This window comes from Papio anubis, chromosome 12, assembly GCF_008728515.1.
Source record: "Papio anubis isolate 15944 chromosome 12, Panubis1.0, whole genome shotgun sequence".
In the NCBI taxonomy this organism is placed as follows: Eukaryota; Metazoa; Chordata; class Mammalia; order Primates; family Cercopithecidae; genus Papio; species Papio anubis.
In genome coordinates this window covers 55,393,260-55,414,451 of record NC_044987.1, presented here as the reverse complement: position 1 = coordinate 55,414,451, position 21,192 = coordinate 55,393,260, and the positions used below count along the sequence as shown (strand labels likewise).

At 42.4% G+C, this 21,192-nt stretch overlaps 1 protein-coding gene across 12 annotated transcripts in view; it reads right to left on the bottom strand.

Moving 5' to 3' along the window:
* Nucleotides 1-21,192, bottom strand: part of TENM4 (teneurin transmembrane protein 4) — a 788,706-nt gene that overhangs the window by 188,999 nt on the left and 578,515 nt on the right. For all 12 annotated transcript variants that reach the window (XM_017949239.3, XM_017949237.3, XM_017949235.3 and 9 more), the window contains 3 exons: nt 19,637-19,807; nt 12,651-12,865; nt 10,806-11,016 (listed from right to left, as the gene is read on the bottom strand). In XM_017949239.3, the coding sequence (XP_017804728.1) occupies nt 10,806-11,016; nt 12,651-12,865; nt 19,637-19,807 (597 nt within the window). The remainder of the gene's footprint in view (nt 1-10,805; nt 11,017-12,650; nt 12,866-19,636; nt 19,808-21,192) is intronic.

Genomic DNA, 21,192 nt, shown 5'->3' with positions numbered 1-21,192 from the left:
TGTTCTCACTCAGAGGTGGGAATTGAAATTCAATGAGGATCAATTTGGACACAGGAAGGATCATCACACACCGGGTCCTATTGTGGGGAGGGAGAGGGAGAGGGATAGCATTAGGAGATATAACAATGTAAATGATTTGAGTTAATGGGTGCAGCACAACTAAACATGGCACATGTATACATATGTAACAAACCTGCACGTTGTGCACATGTACCCTAGAACTTAATGTATAATAATAATAATAAAAAAGAATCTTACAATAAAAAAATAAATAAACAAACAAACAAACAAATAACAAAATGAAAAGCAATAGACGCTGGTGGCTCAATGCTCGTCATCCTAGCACTTCAGAGGCCAAGGTGGATGGATCACAAGTTCAGGAGATTGAGACCATCCTGGCTAACTCTCTACTAAAAATAAAAACTAAAAAACCATCTCTACTAAAAATACAAAAATTAGCTGGTTGTGATGGCGTGTGCCTGTAATCCCGGCTACTCCGGAAGTTGGGGCAGGAGAATGGCTTGAACCAGGGAGGTGGAGGTTGCAGTGAGCTGAGATTGCGCCACTGCACTCCAGCCTGGCAACAGAGCGAGACTTCGTACAAAGAAGAAAAAAAAAGGAGGGAAAGACACCAGAGATCTCTTTCCCTCCATACATACACAGAGAAAAGCCCACATGAGGACGAGGACAAAGTGAGAAGGTGACCGTTGCCAGCCAGGAAGAGAGGCCTCACCAGAAACCAACCCTGCCAGTACCTGGATTTTAGATGTGTAGTGTTCAGAACTGTGAGAAATAAACTTCTGTTTTAAACTACTCAGTCTGTGGTATTTTGTTATGGCAGCCCTAGCAGATTAACACACTCCTTTATTTCTTCTTTTTAGGGTGACTCTTTTCTTGTATTTTTCTTTCTGGATTCCCACTTCTGCTCTGTCCCCAAGTTGCTAATAATATTTGTACACTGCTTTCCAGCTCACTAAACACTCTTCTCAAAATACATCCTTTCTGCCTCACAAGCTCCTTCTACATGCCTGGCAGAGGTAGCAGCCCTTCTCTCTGCTCCCATGGAGCTCCCACGGACCCCTTTGTTGGCCCAGGCCACATTATACTGGAAGTATTTATGAAAGGGTTGGTTCTCCCAATTGATTGTAGGCTCTTTGAGGGCAAAACTTCTGTTTTATTCACTGTGAAACCTCCAGCACTTAGCAAAGCAGATGTTCAGCAAATGCTGAATACTTGACACATTTAGAAACACACTGAGTACCTACCATGAATCCTATGCTTTCACATCATTGTCAGATTCTCTAAAGTAAGTTTGATTCCCAAGGATAGATGAGTTTGGTGAGGGTAAGACTTATCCAAAATCCCACAGCTCATAACTAGTAGAGCCCAAATCTAAACCCAGGCTGGGTTGACTCCAAAGTCTTTATCCTTTCCTTGGACCACACCATATATCTGGTCAGCTCTACCCCCAACTGTACTCCTGCCTCCAACAACCTCAACTATCGACCACCAGTGCCAATTCCAGCAGAGATTCACATGTTAATTGCAGCTAGGTTATTCCTAAGAGGGTGTTACCGAACAGGCGGCCTCACATTTAATTATGTCCCACATATCAGTGGTGCTGTAAAGGGAAAGAAAAAATAATACCACTATGTGAGAACCCTCTCAAAGCTGCCGTTCTGTCAGTGGAAAAGCCAGCTGGCAAACGGGAATGAGCAACTGCCTTTAGCAACTGATAGAAAAAAAGAAAAGAGCTAAAAGAAAATAAAAATTTAATCATCAGTTGTAAAAATTAAACCATTACTGATAAAATATCTTCCATCAGAAGCTCCATCTGAATGGAGGGTGGGAGCAGGGGTTCCTGCAGCAGGAGTGAGTGCCAGGTTAGAGATGTTCTATAAACAAGTCAGATGAGTGGACAGCAGGCATGTGGCCGGCCCATGGTGAGTCTAGGAGGTGTGAGTGCCATGGTCTCTAAGGCCCCATCTGTCTTTCTGAATCTCTATGAGAGGGTATAAGGACACACATGGGTGTCACCACTCCAGAAACTTGGATGTAGACCTGGTCACTGAGATGTAAGAGTAAGAATGTGTGCTTTGGATTGCTAACCTACCTCTGCTATTTCCTATTTACGAGATCTTGGCAATTAGCATTACATCTCTGAGCCTCAATTTCTGAATTAGGCTTCTATGTGTTTCTCTGGATTTCTTTATCAGGACGTGTGTTTACCACTTATCCTTATTTATCTTTACATATGTATATATATATTTGATGATTGTCTTTAAACTTGAGAATCCATCTCAAACTGCCTCAAACCTGTCTATGAACACCATGGAGGCAGAAAGCATGACTATTTTATATACCAGTGACAGTGCATGCCTGCTCAGAACTGGCACATGAAAGGCAATGAGTAAACACGGGTTGAATAAAGAACAAATGAACAGATGCAGTGTCTAGGTCTGTCTGCAACCTGAGTCTACCACTCTGGACTTGCTCCTGCTGTCTGTCCCCCTTAAAGTATCATGCAAGGTGCTTTGAGGCATAATGGAAAACATCACAGTTCCTGGATGATACAAAGAGACTGAACCAAGCCATTTTCCTTCCTCCTCAATTACATGGGCAGCTTCTCCTTTTTCTCAGCTTCGCTTACCCTAACTTACTAGCCCATGAAAAACCTCAAGGTCAAGTACCATGTCTGCCTCCTGGCTATACCCGATGCCCGGACAAGGGTCTGGCACGTGGTAAGGGGGAGGTTTTAGTTGGTCTTTGTTGAACCAAACAGACTTGATGAAGTCTGTGGCAGACACTGCTATGTGCCCACCCCATATTCATTTCCCTTCTCCCTGAGAGAACCCTAATTTTGTTGAGAGTACCAATGTGGCAAGCTAAAAATATCCCCTTCCTCAGACTTCCTTATAGCTCTGAGTGTCCAAGTGACACAGCTCTGCCAAAGAAATGGAAGCTGAATGTTTTAGGAAAAATTCTGCTTTCCTGCTTCCTTATCTTTTTTTATTTTTCCTGCCTCACATGCAGACATGAGCCCCAGAATTATAGCTGCCATTTTATGACCATGAGGTAGCAAGCATAAAAACAGCAGCCCATCTTCTAGACAAAAAGTGTGCATGAGAACATCAAAACTCCACTTAAATGCTACTCTAGTGGGGATTTTGGTTATCTGTACACTATTGCCTTGCTAAGTATTTCCCACAGAGAGACAAGCCTTTATTGCTTGGTTGCTGCATTGTCCTTGGGCTACTTTTTCTTCTTACCTGCCCTTGCAATTCCAGGTAAAGATTCAGAAGGTTCAGCAATGGCAGAACACTTTTACACTGTTGGTGGGATTGTAAACTAGTTCAACCATTGTGGAAAACAGTATGGCGATTCCTCAAGGATCTAGAACTAGAAATATCATATGACCCAGCCATCCCATTACTGGGTATTTACCCAAAAGATTATAAATCATGCTGCTATAAAGACACATGCACACGTATGTTTATTGCGGCACTATTCACAATAGCAAAGACTTGGAATCAACCCAAATGTCCATCAGTGACAGACTGGATTAAGAAGAAAATGTGGCACATATACACCATGAATACTATGCAACCATAAAAAGGATGAGAGTTTGTCCTTTGTAGGGACATGGATGCAGCTGGAAACCATCATTCTCAGCAAACTATCACAAGAACAGAAAACCAAATACTGCATGTTCTCACTCATAGGTGGGAACTGAACAATGAGATCACCTGGACTTGGGAAGGGGAAACATCACACACCGGGGGCCTATTATGGGAGGTGGGAGGGGGAAGGGGAGGGATGCAGCCAGAGTTATACCTGGATGTAAATGACGAGCTTGATGGGTGCTGATGAGTTGATGGGTGCAGCACACCAACATGGCACAGGTATACATATGTAACAAACCTGCATGTTGTGCACATGTACCCTAGAACTTAAAGTATAATAATAATAATAATAATAATAATAATACAATAAAGAAATAAATTAAAAAAAAAAGATCCCAAGGGCAGCAGAGATGCTGGGGGTGGGGACAGTGGGGAGCCCTGCCCTTCAGTGAGCAGAGACATTTACTGTCAGGGCTAGTCTCTGAGTCTGTAGATGTAGTGCTCTGATACTCCTAGCTCTCTTCCACTCAACAGAATTTTGGCCACAGTCTGTCTCCAATGTGCTGACTTGAGCTCCCTTGGCCTACAATTTCATTCCACTTATACCAGATTGCTCCAAATAAATCACCATATCAGGGAGAGGTAAATTCACAGGGTGCTTTTCCAAAGACGTGTTTCCATTAGAAATTTCACAAAGTGTTGCCAATGTCATTTACAAAAAGGTTAATTTATTACCAGGAGACCTCAATCCTTCATTGCTGTATTTATATCTTATAATTCAGAGGAAGGGGATATAAGGAGAGGTGGAGAAGGGACTTATTAAAAACCCAAAATCACTCCTCAATCATTTTTCTTAGTTTCTTCATTTAAGTAGTGCAGGTTTTTACACAAATTATGGTATATAATGTCAGAGATTTTTCTCTCCAGATCTTTGTAAATGCACTCAGAGGCAAATACCTAATCAAAGTAATGGAAACAAAGAAATAACACAGTCCAGTGGTCTTTGGAAAATCATGAAGGACCCAATTTTGGTGACCCTTGGAGATAGGAATTTGGGTGAATTTAGGTGAAGTATCAAGGCATACCTAGAGAAAAAGAGGAATGGATTGTAGGGAAAGCAAATCACTAGCTAGTATCACTGAACAAGTTCTTTGTCCTTCCTCATACCCTCTTTCCCTCCCTCCTTTTCTTTATCCTTCTGAAGTCACTAAGTTCACTCCCAGTAACCTCCTTGACCACTTAAATTCACGAGCTCTCATTCCGGGTCTCATCAGATAGAACTTCTAGCTCTAATCATTTTATTCCCTTGCTCAAAAGCCTGCCATAGTGCCTAATACTTAAATAATAAACGTTTTGCTTAGCGTGGCATTTAAGGCTCTCCTTGATAACTCATTTCTCTCCTTTAAGGCATCCTGTGCTCCAGTCAAACAGAACTGCTGGCTTCTTATAGCCAGCTCTTACTTTTCGGCCTACCGAACTTTACTCATGCTGGTAGTACCTACTATCTGGAATAATTTCTTTAACACTTGCCCTCCCATTTTCCTTTTTTAAATGTAAAAATTTCACCCATTCTTTAAGGTCCAAATTAAATGTCACTTCATCCAGAAAGCTCTCCTTGACCCATCCAGCTAGACAAGTCCTCACCTTCCTTCAACCCTCGTGGGACTTTGATCCATGACTCCAGGAGAGACCATTCTTACTCTTTTCCTTGGCTTAGAGCTATTTACTATATAAATCTTTCATCTCCCTTAATCTGGACTATGAGCTACTTTTGCCAGAAGCCATGTCATACCTTCCCTGTAGCCTCAGCTTGGGTAAGAACAAGGATGCAATACTTGTTGGATAATGGAAAGCAAAGAGGAAGGAGAGAAGGAGGAATAGAGGGAAGAAAGAAACTAAATCTGCTTCTAATCCCTGGACATAAAGAACAGACTGATTTATAGTAACTGCCTGGACATGAACAAAATGACTCTTCTCTTCAGTGAGTACCAGGGAGGCCAGAGCAAGTTTCTCATAAAAATTCGCAGTCTCTACATTTTCTAACAACAGTTCTCATTTCTTTTCTCTAGGTTTCTAAATCCACTGCAGGGCACCTCTGTTATGTTCCAGCCTGGCTCACATTGCCACAATGTCAGGCTGATCTGTCCTCTATGCTTCAGCATCAGCCAGAATGAAAAGATAGGATGCTATCTGAAGAATGAAAGCAGTACAATACGAACTTGTTAGGTCTTGAGTTGCAAGCAATACATACAAAGGTATGTTTACTTTTAAAATTTTAGATGTGAGATTTTCCTCATGGTCTTCTTAATGACTTCTCAAGAAAACTTATTGGGTTGATGTAATACGGTTATTAATAATTGAAGTCAAGTTAACAAGGGGGAAATTACATTCCATATAATACAAATGGAAAAAATATTTAATAGTAACAGTGAAAAATAGTGAGAGATTATGGTATTGTGCAGACAGTGTGGGATATGGAGACCAAGTTTCATCCTAGCTTTGACCTTAACTTTGGGCTAGTCAACCAAGTTTTCTGAGCCTTGATTTCTTCATCTGTAAAGTTGAGGTCAACATACCTATTGTCTAAACTTCTTGTGAGGACTAGATAACATAAAAAAGAGAGTTAAACATGGTCCTCAACACACAATAGGTGTTCTGTAAATATTTGCTGAGTGAATGAATGAACAGATGGAAAACAGAAGTAAGTGATACCAAAAATGGCAGTTTTGATACTGGGAAGAAGGCAAATTGCTAAAGGAGGAGGATCATAAGCTTTGGAGTCAGACAGACGCAAATTCATGTCCTAACTTTTCTTTTAACAACCCTGAACCTTAATTTACTCATCTGCAATAGGGAGGTGATAAAAAAAATAAGAATAACCATCTCATGGAATTACTGCAAGCCTTAAAGAATGTATGTGAAAATGCTTTGCAAACTGCAATGAGTGAATTACAGTTCAGCTAGTGATACACATTCTCCTCCTTCGTTCAACATCTGGGGTCAGCAAGGCAACCCACCTCAGCCCAGCCAGGACCAGAGTCAGTACGCTCGGATTCTGGATCTCCACCTGCAGGGAAAGCCTGTTGTTTCTGAAAAAAGCTTCCACATTTTATTCTAAAACTTGCTTGGTTTCAGTGCTGTGTGTGTGTGTGTGTGTGTGTGTGTGTGTGTGTAAATGCATCTAGTTCACCGGGAGCTCTGTCAACATCAGGTCTCTGTGTGTATATATTTGTGTGTACGGTTTGTAAAGTGCTTTTAGATTTTTTAAAGGCAAAAGTTAAACTCATTTCATTGAAAATCCTCAGCTGGATTGCATTAAATGGAGGGAAAAGCAAAAACGTACACAATATAGCCATTTGTGAAACACAATTATCTCTCCTGTTACTTAATTCCAGACAGACATAAATACTCTGGATTCTGACATCTCAGATCTTCTTAAATTCTAGATCCGCATTTTGACATATAATGAAGGAAGGGTTGGATTCCAATTTGTGTGTTAAGCAAACCCGAGAGTTACAATTATATATTGGGACCATAATGACTTCACTAAAACAAGACCTAAACTTTTAATTAACCTGCCAAGACAAATTACAACTCATAGCTCAGAGGTAATGATCACAGACAGCTGAGACTCAATGCCAGGGACTCTTGGGGAAAGAGGGATTAATAGCAACATCAGAATCAGTCTGTTTTCATATTAGAGAAAAAAACAGTATTCATTAAACCATCACTGTAGCTTGAAGGGAGACAGACAGGTCAGAAAGGCAGCAAGAGAAAGGTGGAAGGAGAAAGAGGATGGGAGAGAGTATTAAAACAGCTTCCATTTATTGAGTGCTTGTGGCAGCCCAGAGCCTGTGCTAAGCACTTTCTATTTCTCTGTTTAATCTTCACAATGGGGATTGCAAAGTACTATTGTTCCATTTTCCAGACAAGAAGAATGAGGCTTAGAGAGGTAGCATAACTGTCTCTGGTCGCAGAGCTAACATGCGACAGTGGGGAAGGAAGGAATGGAAAATAGTTCTGGTACGGCATCTGTCTTCAAAGCTTCCTTGACAGAACACCGGAATCAGGATCCTCTGGCTTTACTGCAGGCCTACTGAGTCATATTTTCTGGAGAAAAGGCCCAGGAATGTGAATTTTCCCCTGGCGTCCCAGATGATTCTTTTATTCAACAGTGTTTGAGAAACATCTGTAAAGTACTATATCTACTCAAAATGTGGTCCACAGCAGCCTTGGTATCACTGGGTGAGGTTGGAAATGCTGAATCTAAGGTCCCACCCAGATCTGCTGAAGCAGAATTTGCATTTTATCAAGACTTTCAGGTGGTTCACTCAAGTCTGAGAAGCATAGTATGACCTAGTGGCCCTAAAATACATTACAGGGTTAAGAGGAAGTGAAGACAGGTGTCCACATTTAGGTGAGAATAGCAGAACCAGAGGGAAAAGCAAGACCATCTCCCTAATTATGACAAGACAGGTTAGCAAGCTCTGACAAGCCAAGGGTTGGAAAAGATGCCACACTGTGCCTATGGTTTATTCCTCTATGATGTGTATCCTAATTAAAAGTGGCTTTCTTCTGGGGTTTGTATTAATATCCTTTCATATTTATGCTGTTATTAAAAATAAGGAATTCTGATTGTAAAAGTCCTTAGTTTTGAACAAGTACTACTCTATGCTTCTTTGTAAACCATGCTTAAGGGAAATCAGGCCACGAGACCATGAAGCTGTAACTCGGGCACCACCACAACTTGATGATCATGTCCCTAAACTGTCGCCATCCTATCTGGAGAGGAAAAAGAATCAGGGCCTGTAGCCTCCCAAACCCTGCCAAGTGACAGCCTAACAGGATGACGGCCAGACTGGGGCCTCTGATGACAGGGAACGGGCTATACTGTTAGCCTTAATGTCACCAGTGACTCTGAGCTGCAGCCTCAAATACCAGAATCCTGAAAAACTAAAAGTTGGGAACCCCAAGTGATTTGTGTAAGGTCAAAACCCAAGTTTGTGCTGGAGACTGAAAATGGAGCAAAATCCCTGCCACAGTTCACAAGAAGGTATCCGGGCAGGAAACCAACAGTACCACAACTGCCTGACAGTCGCTGGCGCCAATCCTGCCAGGGGAGCTTGTCCCCTCATTCACTGCGTGACACTGCACCCCGCTGGGCTGGATGCCAGGAGGCAGATAAGATCCTGGCAAAGCCCTGTCCTCTAGGCACTCAGAGTCCAGTGGCTCAGACACATATCTCTAAAACAAGGACTGTACAAGGTGGTAATTTCTACATCAGAGCTAGTTGCCTGAAAGCCTCTACCTCCTTCATTTTGCCAAGAGGGTAAAATATTGAGCCTGTATTTAGAGCAGAAGCTTTTTAGCCACACCCTGTATTTAATGGGAAGATACTTTCTGTCTCAACACAAAGGGTAAAATTTCAAGTAAGTGGGAAATGGCCTGAAAATGACTCCTGTTTAAAAGTAAGAACCAGGGGCTGGGTATGGTGGTTCATGCCCGTAACCTCAGCATTTGGGAAAGTCAAAGTGGGCGGCTCACTTGAGCCCAAGAGTTTGAGACCAGCCTAGGCAATGTGGTGAAACCTCATCTCTACAAAACATACAAAAATTAGCTGGGCATGGTGGTGTGTGCCTGTGGTCCCAGCTATTTGGGAGGCCGAGGCAGGAGGATCACTTGAGCCCAGGAGTTCAAGGTTGCAGTGAGCCCTGATTGAGATACTGCATCCCAGTCCAGGTAATAGAGTGAGACCTGGTCTAAAAAACAAAAAGTAAGAACCAGGGTCTTGTAAGAGTTTTGGAAACCTAGTACCAGATTCAGAGATTTTTTTGGGTTTTGTTTGAGACAGCGTCTCAGTCTGTCACCCAGGCTGGAATGTAGTAGTATGATCACAGCTCACTGCAACGTCAATCTCCTGGGCTCAAGGGATCCTCCCACCTCAGTCTCCTGAGCAGCTGGGACCACAGGCATGCACCATCACACCTGGATAATTTTATTATTATTATTATTTTATAGAAATGAGGATCTTGCTAAGTTGCCCAGGCAGGTCTTGAACTCCTGGCCTCAAGCAATCCTCCTGGTTCTGCCTCCCAAAGTGCTGAGATTATAGGTATGAGCCACCACATCTAACCTGGATTCACACATTTTTATCAGACTCCATTTTTCCATGTCAGAGAGACTCCTAGCCAATGACTGAGACAGAGAGTTTTCAGGTGAACTCCAGAGCACGTAGAACTGTTCATTAAGCAGAAACCCCCTTCCCAGGTGTTCTGTTTAATGCAGTTATATTCCTCCATAACTTTTATTTTCCTGTAGGGAATTTTTATCTCCAGGCTATGTCACAGTGCTTCTAATATAAACTCAGAAAAAGATGTTTTCTGACCCGAACCGCCAAGACCATCACATCCTCCAGCACACTAGGGCAGTCTAAGAGGCGGACACATTCTGTGCAATGTGTCAGTAAAGAAGAGAAACTCTTTAAATAGGGTACCAGGCTTCCCAGAAACCTACAGGCTTCTGTGCTGGCCCAGGGTCTCAGGGTGAACTGGAAGCTGAGGCCCTCTTCCACTGCAAGGGACAGTGAAGGTGTTAAGCACTCATTTAGCACATAAGGGCCCATTCTTTGTCAGAGATTAGGACATCTCTATTCTCAACAAAACCCCAGTCTGACTGATGGCATGGTTCATCCAGCCTTTTGCACTACCGTTCTTACTCTCTCTTCAAGCCTGTATCCTCTTTTCTCATTGGCCAGGGGTTGTTGGCTCCAAAACAAAAAAGAATGAAAACCAAAACAAAACCCAGACCACAAACAGTGAGGTGAACCAAGTGAGACTCTAAAGACAAATACGTGGGAGAGAAGTGCCAAGAAGAGAGATGTTGCATGTGTGTGGCTTGTCCAGGATTCGTGTCTCACAATTCCACCCCCATCTTGAAATGCACTGCACACCAACCACCGACAGCAGGAGACAAGCAGTGGGCGACAGCCCTGGGCTCAGGTGCCAGTTCAGAAGGGCGGGCGATTCCTTGTGCAGCAGGCCCAGTCAGGAGGGTCTCCTGCCAAGCTCCGGGGCCATCCACAGCTCGGACATCCCCTTGTCAGTGTCAGTCCCAGAATCTCCATGCGGCCTCCCACCCAAAGAGACAATATCCCACAGCCTCCAGAGGGTGTGGCTCCCTTACCAATGGCAGTGGTGAGAAAGGAAACCACTTCTGACTCCTTTCCGTCATTGTAAAAAGCCAGGTGCCAGATTCCTGAATCCAAATACTGGATGAAGCCTGTCTCGTGGCTGGAGGGGGGCACAGCTCCCCGAGACTGGCGTGGGGTCCCCTCCAGGCTCCGCGCCTCCTGGGTTAGGAGCCTCCTGCCATCCAGCAGCTCCACAAAGTCAAACTGAAAGACAAAGTAAGCACAGTTAGCAGTGGGTCTTTCCACCACGCACCAGTGTCCTTCCCAGGGCTTCTCCTGGAGAGGACATTGGGAAACACAAAGAGAGGCAAAAAGGGCCCAGAGAGGCTAAGGGTGCAGGAAGGTTGATCAACCAACTCAACCCTTCCCCAGATCCCATTTTTTCACGGTGATATTCTCCCGGTTCTCCTGTGAGTGAGGCATAATTAGAGGATTATTTTTTACTCTCATTTTATTTTAGTTCTTTTTGTACCAGTGGTGAGTCTTCCCATGGCTGAGTCTGTACCAGGACATGCTTTTTTTCAATGCCGGGTGTGTGGTTAGAAACCTAGCCACTTTACAATTGGTTGAACTCCATGCAAGTCATGACAACAATCTCAGGGGGTGGTGGAGGGGAGCAGAGGCAGGTGGCTAGGACTGGGATTGGAGCATTGGATGTGATTGGAACATCAGTCATGTGCAAATGAAAATTTGATCTATGTCTATTTTCCTTTGGTCAATGGTTCTTTCTGAATGCTCTAGTTTTAGGGAGCAAATTTAGGGGGAACTAAACTGGATTAGCTCAAAATTCTATCAATAATTACATGCTATGTCAAATACAATTGCCAATTGATCAGAGACTGCTCATATGAGACTCCAGAAAAGTCAGTTACACTGTGTTAACAACAAGTAGGTGGTTAAGTCCTACTGGCCTACTAGCAAGCAAATTGAGTAGTTATCTAGCAAGCTAGCTAGCTTTAAAAACCAAAAAAGATATTTATTCAATTTCATGAAAAACTGTCTGGAGATATGAGGCCAGGACTAGCATACCAGTCTGCAGTCAATAGGGGCTTAAGGCTCTTCTGTGATTCCTTCTTTAGCAAACATACCGTCTTTTAACTAAAAATCTTAAATAACTAGCAGGGCTAGGAAGACTGCATTTGGCCTGGGAATGCCCGATGGATGCCTATGATTTACATTACTCCAGTTCCAGAGCTGGCAGGACCTTGCACAAGTGTCTGTTGTATATTAATCATGATTGGTAATGTGTCAGTCATCCTGGACAAAGTTTTTTCAGTGTTTCTGGTGTGCATGTGTCTGAGTCAATGTGTAACCCTGAAGGAGAGAAGGAATGAGAAAGACTAGGGAAGAAACGTTTATTCTGAGCCAGGTCCTGCACTAGCTGCCTTATAAATGTTATTCTTTATTCTTCACAACAGCCCTGCCTAGTGGGTATTGTTATCACCATCTGATAGATGAGAAAACTTGCTCTGAGAGGCTAAGTGATGGAGCCAAGGTTATAATGCTGATAACAAGAGGATTCAAACCCAAATCTGTCTGATTCTAAACTGCATGCTTTTTTCTCCAGATCACATTTCCTGGATAATTTAACTTAGGAGACTAGGTAATAGCAGAAAGGCTGTTAAGAGATTTTCTAGAATTCCTTCCTCCTAAAAAGCCCGTGATACAACCTTACTCATCTGAAAGGGCGGGTCTGAGAGGGAGTACATGATGAATGGGCTATAAAATATATAAACATCCCTTCAGGCTTAAGGCTCCGGATTGGGCTTCCTAACTTTGGGTTAAGATTTGAGGTAGGAGCCCATGCAGATCAACAGGGTATGTGGGGTTCTGGTTACCTGTGTATGTGAAGGAGGGAGGCCTTTTCTGCCATAAATGCCAACCAGGGCTGCCTTTCCCAGAGACACATTGAATTTCAGATGCACAGGATGGTCTATGAACACTTGAGATCTCCAGAAAGTGCCAGGAGGAATCTTCTGGGAAGCTCGCCTCCCCACATCAATTTCTCCAGAATCTATGAAACTGTCCTCTGGAAAGAAACTACTGGGCTTTCCTACCAAGACACAGGGAAGGGAAGACAAAGACATCTCAGTTAGCCACATGGGAAACGAGAAAGCAGGGCATCTGAACACCGGGACTCTCCTTAGCCTCACACCCTTCTCTACAATGTTCTGCTGTCAGCTTCCTCCCCGCCCTGGCCCTCCCCACATGGAGGAGGAAAAAGGTCCAGAACTTTCTTTCCCCCCAGCGATGCTCAAATGATTCTGCTAAAAATACGCACTCTTCCAAAGCAGTATGGGTCCTCCCCAAGGGCCATCTGTTTACTGCATAATTCCACAGCTTGTTAAGATATATTTTGATCCTAAAAATAATCATTTGTGGTCACATGAGAATAGCTCTGTGATTTGGTGTGTTAAGGGGTGCATGGTAAAATAGAAAGGATAGGGGAATGAAGTGTTATTAATTTTCCAAGTCAGAATGATTCCCCAGCAGTGGGAAGCATGACTTGGTGGAGTAAGGTATTTAAAAAGCTCACTAATTTATGTACATATTGGAAGCCAAATTCTGAGGCTAAGATATATGGATGGGGGTTGTGCTTAGGGCAGTGTTAGGGGCTGGGGAAGATGAGGAAAAGATACTTCTGAAAAGAGGAAATATTTCTGCAAAATGTTCCTTTGTCTTTGGATGAGGGTAAATATCATTTTTGTGCTAAAATGGGTCAAGCTGAGGGAATTTCCCAAGTTCACACACCAAGCCTATGCGATACTTGGAAATTCCACCCAGGCTCGCAACCCTGTGCCCAGCATCCATGCAGGGTGCCATGAGTAAAGTCTCTTGGCCATTTCTATACCAATCAGGAGGGTGACAGCTCTCTGGGGGCACCACAAATGCAAGGAAGGAAAGCAGCTTATCAAATTCCCTCTATTTAGTAATTAAACACACTCATAGGTGAAAAATACAAACCCTAACTTCCTGCCAGACATCAGCCCCCTGAAGAGTTGAGAAGGAAGAGGAGAGACTCTAGGGATGTTAGGAAGACCACCCTTAGCACACTGAAAGACCAGCATCAAGTCAACAGGCTGTATTTTATTTGTTGTTATGAAGGACTTCCTGGGTATCCTGGTTCCAAGGATTTCTTTGTGATGTTAGAGATGTTCGAAGAGACACTTCAGAGAACAAGAATTCATTTGTAAAGAAAACACACTTCGGAACTTTTTGTAAACAGCATTTGGGGAATAGGAAATTAAAATGTCTTTCTTTCCCCCTAGCTTCGTAAGACTCCTTACAAAGCACATTTGATGCTGAAATGAAGTCTGGCAGGGCATTGTTGTAGTCATAAAATATTTTACTGTTTTAAATAATAAAATTCAATTTAAATGTTAAACTTCTCCATATGTTATCATTCCCTTATAAACTCCTAGGCAGAAACATCAGGTTTTTAGCTTCAAACTGTTAAATGTTATTTTAATTAAAAATATGCCAACAAAAAAGTTAAAATGCGCACTATCAATAAAAGTACCACTAGTATTCTGTCATTAGCATGGGAAAGAGTTTGCTTTTTAATTCCTTTGTGGAAGGAATGTGCTTCAGACTTTTACCTTGAAAAATACAGATACACAAACCACCATGCTGTGATTCACAAAGTTCAAAGACAGAACCCAAATTCACAATTGACTGAGATGGAAGAGAATTATTTACATTCTTTCTTATCTGATTTTTGGGCTCCCAATACCATAGCCATTCTATATTCCAGGAGGAAATAGTCTGCCATCAGCTTTTAATTTTGCTAGGGAGGCAGAACTAAGAGGGAGAATGAAACAAAGCAGATGCCTTCTGAGCTTTTTCCTCCTAGAAACTGAAAAGAAATAAGCGCAACACTGCTAATTCCAAGGATGCGTTTCCTTTGTGAGTAGGTGGGAGTCTGACCTGATGGGATTTGAAAATTGTCTGAATTCAAATAATTCCCATGTCTGAAAATACATAACGGAAAACTGCTCCCCCATTTTAGCATGCTACCGGAGAACCCTGCACAGTTCATTTTCTCCCTCAATGAGCGTATTTTTAGGAGACAGTGACTGTGTCAGCTAGGTTTTGCAGCCTTATAAGTCAGAGGTCTGCAGGCCTCAGGCATAAATAAGTTGGCTCTTACCCCAGAGGGGGTGACAAAAGGGGACTTTTCTGGCACTTTAGTATTTCACCTAGGTGAGCTGGATGGGAGGGAGGAATTGTCTTGAGCGTGTATATGCTGAAATAAAAACAGTGAACTCCACTCTAGGGCATATCCTCCAACAGGACCTTGAGGGCCTCTGGTCACCAGAGGTCTCCAAATCCCACCATAGGGACAGGCTGGGAGCTGCTGAGGGGGAAAAGCTAACAGCCTGCTGATCACCTTTACCTGAGGGGAAAGAGTCATGAGATGGGCTGGGCTGAGGATTGGGAAAGTGAAATTCCTTCCTTCTGTCTTGCTTGTTAAAAATCTGTATTGCCTTACACTTTCTGTCCTTATTTCTGAGCACCAAGCTGTGAGCACTAGGATATAAAATATCCTCCACCATGAAGCAAAAGCCACCAGTGATGGAATCATAAGGGAGAGGAGAGGCTGGAGGCAATTGGAGGCAAAAAGCCTTGTATATACAATTCTTCTTATCCCTACCTACATTCTGGAAGATAAAAATAGTAATAGATTTTAATGGTGGAAACAGCAATAAAGGTAGAGGTGGTAGTATTACTAGTGATATTGGCTTCCACTTGATGAGCTCCAAGCACGGTGACAGGTACCTTCATGTGTATCAGTTCAGTTAATTCTCAGAGCAATATTAATATCTGTATATGGAGGCTCAGAAGCCTTAAGAAACCATTTTGGGATCCCTCTTTATTTATTAAAATATAGCTTCTGAAGGGATCAAATTGATGAATGGTTAACTAAAACACTACAAAGACTTTCTCAATGGTGGTGGGGTGCATTGACCTTCTTAAAGAGCAAGAGTCCAATAGGATTCACAGCCCCAGCGGGCTAAATATCAGAGCTTGACCAGGTAGATCCAAGGCCCATTAAAAAACTTCCTGGCATCCTAGGGTATTAGAAGATCATTGGTATGAATCAGGAACCTATGAACAGGTCCAAAAGTTAAAAGGCAATAGTCAGGGTCTCAAGGCATTCATGAGAAGGACACTGGGTGTCCCCAGGGACTTAACAGACACTGCAAAAAGCTTAGGTCACAATTAGGGCTCCCTACAGCGAGATAAGGCTTCACAAGGCAGATTTTACTTGTAATAGTCCAGTCCTTTGCTTTGTAAAGCTAGATAGATTCAGGCTTCCTATAGCAATGCTGTGCAAACATGCAATCATGTCTATAAAAGAAATTTCTTAATGAATTGCTAAAATGATTGGATGGCTCAGTCAAAAAGCAAGATATGGAAGAACTGAAATTTCATGCACTTCCCAATCACAGCCTTTACTTTATTGAACTGAGATATATCTATATGGGTTCTAAATTCCTAATCAACTAATGTTCTTTCCCTCCCTCCACCTTTTTGGTTCTTTTCAATGCAATAACTTGCATGAAGAATTCTTTAGTTTCCTTAGCAACTGCTTGAAATTTATTTGGTTATCAAAATAAGCTGTTCCATTTTGGAGAGCCCAGCTGAGCCTGCGCACAGCAATTTGCATGGTTCAAACTCATGGGCAATTTTTATTTCACTGCAGAAAGAAGAAAATGCTATCTCAAGCCCACCAATTCAACCATCAGAAATGCTTGTTTATTCAATGTGTTTTTTCCCTTCCGCATGAATGCATAACACAAGTTCTTGTGGCTTTAGTTCGAAAAGCTGCTGTATTTGGTTTCTGTCCCATCACAACCCTGGAATGGTTACAGTCATTTGGAAAATATAGTATGAACTGCAGTTTCATATTATTCTTAAACACATGATGAACATTTACAATTCTTGGATTATCATATATTAAATTCATATAAATAAGAAACATATATTCTTTAAAAATATTCAAAAATACCTCAAACCTTTGCAGAATCTGTGGCAGGGAGAGAATGTTAATTAGTCTGGACTTCTAGGATTTTAATAACTAATATGGAATGGCTTGGGATTTGAGTGGATAAGAAGAAGAGAACTAATATTTGTTGAATGCCACTTCAACATTAGGCTTTGAATGGATAGATGTTGTTATCCTTGTTCTACAGATGAGGAAGGTCAAGGGAGATGCAGTAAGTGTCATGAGTTAATGGAGTCAATATAAAGCAGGGTCAGGATTAACATCCTATATTGTCTGGCTCCAAGGCCCATTTACCCCTTTTTTATCACACCACATTGCTTTCTCCATCATTGTGAAGCAGAGACTCTAATCTTAATTGTGGAATCAGCTGTTTTCTCGAATACCCTCAGAAAGGATGAGAAACATGTGCTCACATCAGAGTTAAAGACTTTCCCCATTGAGATTATCTAGGGAAATGCATTTTTAACATCACAATGAAAAACATAAACTGAGTAGACATTGGTTTGACCAGGGCAAAAGAAATGAAGAACATTGTGGTCTCACATAAACTACAGGAAGCTTTGTCCTCTGGTTTCCAGTCTGATGTATTTTTGTCACAGTGATTGCTTCTGATGCTGACCACTCTACAGCACAGTGCTGCATTGGAGGGGTTTGCAAACAGGATTTCCATTTGCATCAGTAATGACAGATAATCCCTTTAAGCAAAAATACTCCAATTAAAATAAACCAATAATCTGGTGCAATTTTATCTCTTATCTGCACCTCCTGTTCCTTGCAAAAACAAAACAAAACCTAAACAACCCACAGACTAATTTCATTAGAGCGAGAGATTTCAGATAGATCCGACTCCTGTTTAAACAATGTCTGATAGAGATCATAGAAGGAAGAAAATACATCTTGCCAAATGAGATCCTTTACCAGTTCCTTGAGGGTTAAGCATATTTTAAATCTACATTTGTACATGCTAATCTAAAGACAGTCTTCACGTTATGGTATTAACCCATGGCATCTGACACTAGACGCTGACATGGGCACCACTAGCCAACAGGCAGGACCATGGACAGGGCCAATGTGACACATTCTGAAGAGCCATCTGGTTACTTACATGATTCTGTTACCATTTTCATATGTAGACCTTACAAATTAGAATGCACCTTAGAGAGAATCTAGCTCAATATTCTCCTTTTGAAGAGGAGGAAAAGGACTCTCAGAAAGTGTGTTCAAGGGATTTGCTTAAGGTGATACCACAGGTCAGTGGCTGCAGCTGCACTTGAACTCAGGGCTTCTGACTTCTAACCCAGAGCTCTTCCCATGGTCCCATTCATGATTCCTCCCTCCATATCCTATTAAGAGGCAAAGAAAGTGTACATTATTTAGCATTTTAAGACTTAACATCTTTGCAAATGAGAGGACTGGCTTTGTCCCTCAAAATAGTGGGCAGGGGCTCTGTGTGGAAATGATTCCAGTTCCCACTTCCCTTAAAGATGACCAGAAGCCAAGAGTAGACTTTGGCCCTCAGGATCCTCATTTCAGAGGTCATGAGTAGATATTCTGACTAAGTATATGCCACTGTGTTAAACAAACTGATCCTTGGAAGGGCAGAGAGGCTCAGATGCTATGACCCAAAAGTCAACTGAGAGAAAAGAAGATGTAAGCAGTGAAGGTTAGAGGCAGCTATTGTCAATGTGCTGACTGAAGGGTCACAGGGAGAGAAAGCAGGCCATAGCAGGTGCAGGAGAAGGGAACACCACACTGCCCAGAATGACAACCAGGCTGAGTTATTAGCTCAGACATCTTTCTGGGTGCCAATTTTTGTGAGTCTGTGCCACTCTTGGCTAACAGTGTCCATGGCATGTTAGAAATATTTCTAGGACATTCAGAACATGGGCCTATGGATATCCCATTCAAGAACAGCAAACCCAATGCCACCACCATTTCTATCATTGATAGGAAATATCCATGTCTCATTGTACAATAGAATTTCACATCCACATCTCCTTCAGGGTCTTATAACCTTGGGATAAGTCAAGCGGGGAAGCTTATGGAGATAGCAAGAGCCCTGGAGTCACAGACCTGGGCTCATATCCCAGACTCTACCATTTACTGGCTGTGTGACTCTGGCCAAGTCACTTAATTAGTGCAATCCTTTGTACCAATTTTAGTTTTTACATGTAGAATAATTATAAAATAATTATACTTATCTCATAGGATCTCTGTGGGAATTAAATGTGAAATGCTTTTGACAAAAAGTTTTAAAACAAACATGCTGTACGAACACTAATGATTATTGTTATCATTGTGGATGAGGAAACCAAAGCTCAGGCAAATAAGTGACTTGCTCAAGGTCACAGAGTTAGTAAATGCCAGACCACTTGAACTGGTGTTTCTATTAAACCACAAGAGTTCGAGAATCTTTCCATTACAACACCCTATCTACCTGCCTCCCCATACCCTGCTCCCACAGATGCCCATCTGTCCCATGAGGTTTGCCCAGAAGAGCTCCTCTCACCCCACACAAAGATGGCCACCCCAGCAGTGTGAAGCCCCTAATGCTTCCCTCAAGGCATGGGATGGGATTCTGCTGAGCACCATGAGCCCTGCATGAGCCCCCCATGAGCTCTCAGTGACAAGGAACTGCAATGAAGACACAGGTGGACTGGCAGCTTGGCAGCTGGCGTGGAGTGCGGAAGGATGGAGGAAGCACCAGAGCATGGAGCTGTGAGCCAGGCACAGGATGCACACGCGTGATGGAGGGCTCCTCAGCTCAGAGGCAGACACAGAGGACTCACGACACGGACAACGCAGCAACCCTACCTTCTGCGGTTCCTTTGCCTTTCCTGTCAGGGGTCTCTAAGCCAGTGCCCCCTGAGGGGTACAGGGAGACGTCGGTTGGCACAGGCCAACTGCTGGCTGTGTCCTCCGTGATCTCATACATCTGCCCCTCCATCGGCTGCAGGTGCCAGTTTAGGCCAAACAGGTGCATGGCTGTGGTGAGCAATGAGAAAAGTCATCTTTTTCTGCTGGAGGCAGAAACGGGACTCCCAAGCCATAAGGGAAAGGTGGGCAGGGTGGGGGAACACAGACATTCAGTTCAGTTCAACAAGTAGCCCCCAAAAGGGAGCTCTTGTAGTGCCAGCCCTGCAAAGGAGACTGGGGTCAGAGAGGATCAAGGTTCAAACCCTGCCCTCAAGGGGCTCACAGTCTGGTGGAACTGGGAGTAGGCAGGATCAGGGAGTCTCAGGAGGTCTCGGTCTTTGCTTCAAAAGATAAATAACAATCTGGGGGAAAAACTGCAATTGGTATGACAATGTTAATTTCCTTAACACAAAAATAACTTGTACAAATAATAAGCAAAGTCCAACAACTCAGTAGGAGGATAGGCACTGGATATGAACAGTTTACAGGATAAGAAATACAAATAGCTCATAATCATATGAAAAGACTCTTGGCATTATTCATAGTAAAAGAAATGTAAGTTAGACTCTGAAATACTATTTTTCACATATGGTTTGGCAAAGATAAAAAAGGTTGAAAATATACTGTATTGGCAGAGAATGGAAAGCAAGCATTCCCATACTTTACTGGTGTGAGAATATGATGTACAAAGTCTATGGAGGGCAATTTGATAAAAGCTAGTGACATTAAAATACACATACCCTTTATCCTGGGACATAAAGCTTCCAATTCTAGAAATTTCTTCTCCAGATATACTTAAACATGTACTAAATGATGTACATACAAGGTTATTCACTGCAGCATAATTTGTTATAGCAAAATATTAGAAACCAGTCCACTGATAAGGGGCAAGAAAAGTAAGTAAAATCCACACAACAAAATTGGATGCAACCATTAAAAAGAATAAAGAGGTTCTTTATATATTTTTGTGGAAAGGAAAGTATAACATGCAGAAGTGTTTTTGATATACTACCTTTGGGTTTAAAAATTCCTGGAAATGTAGGAAGTATTTCTGGTAGAATATGAAAGACTGGTAACAGTAGCTGTGTCCTATGAAGGATAGAGATACTATGGATCGGGGGGTAGGAGGGAAACTTGCTTTTCACTGTATACCTTTTGCACATTTTCATTTTGTGCCATGTGCATATATTTCTGTTTGAAATGTATTTTCCAAGGTAGCAACTGCTAAAAAGTCTTGTACAACAATCTAGAAAGAGACCATAAGGCGTCAAAGAATGAACATTGTCCCTTGAGATATACATGCTTGAGAAGGCTAGGAAGCTCATCTCCAAAAATGTGATCTAGCACAAAATATCTGCTGAAATCCCATTTTAGGATTCCAGGCTTGGGCTTTGTCAGTGGTCCAGGTTCACCTCTTCTGATGCCCACCTGAATTCCCCATACACCGAAGTAAG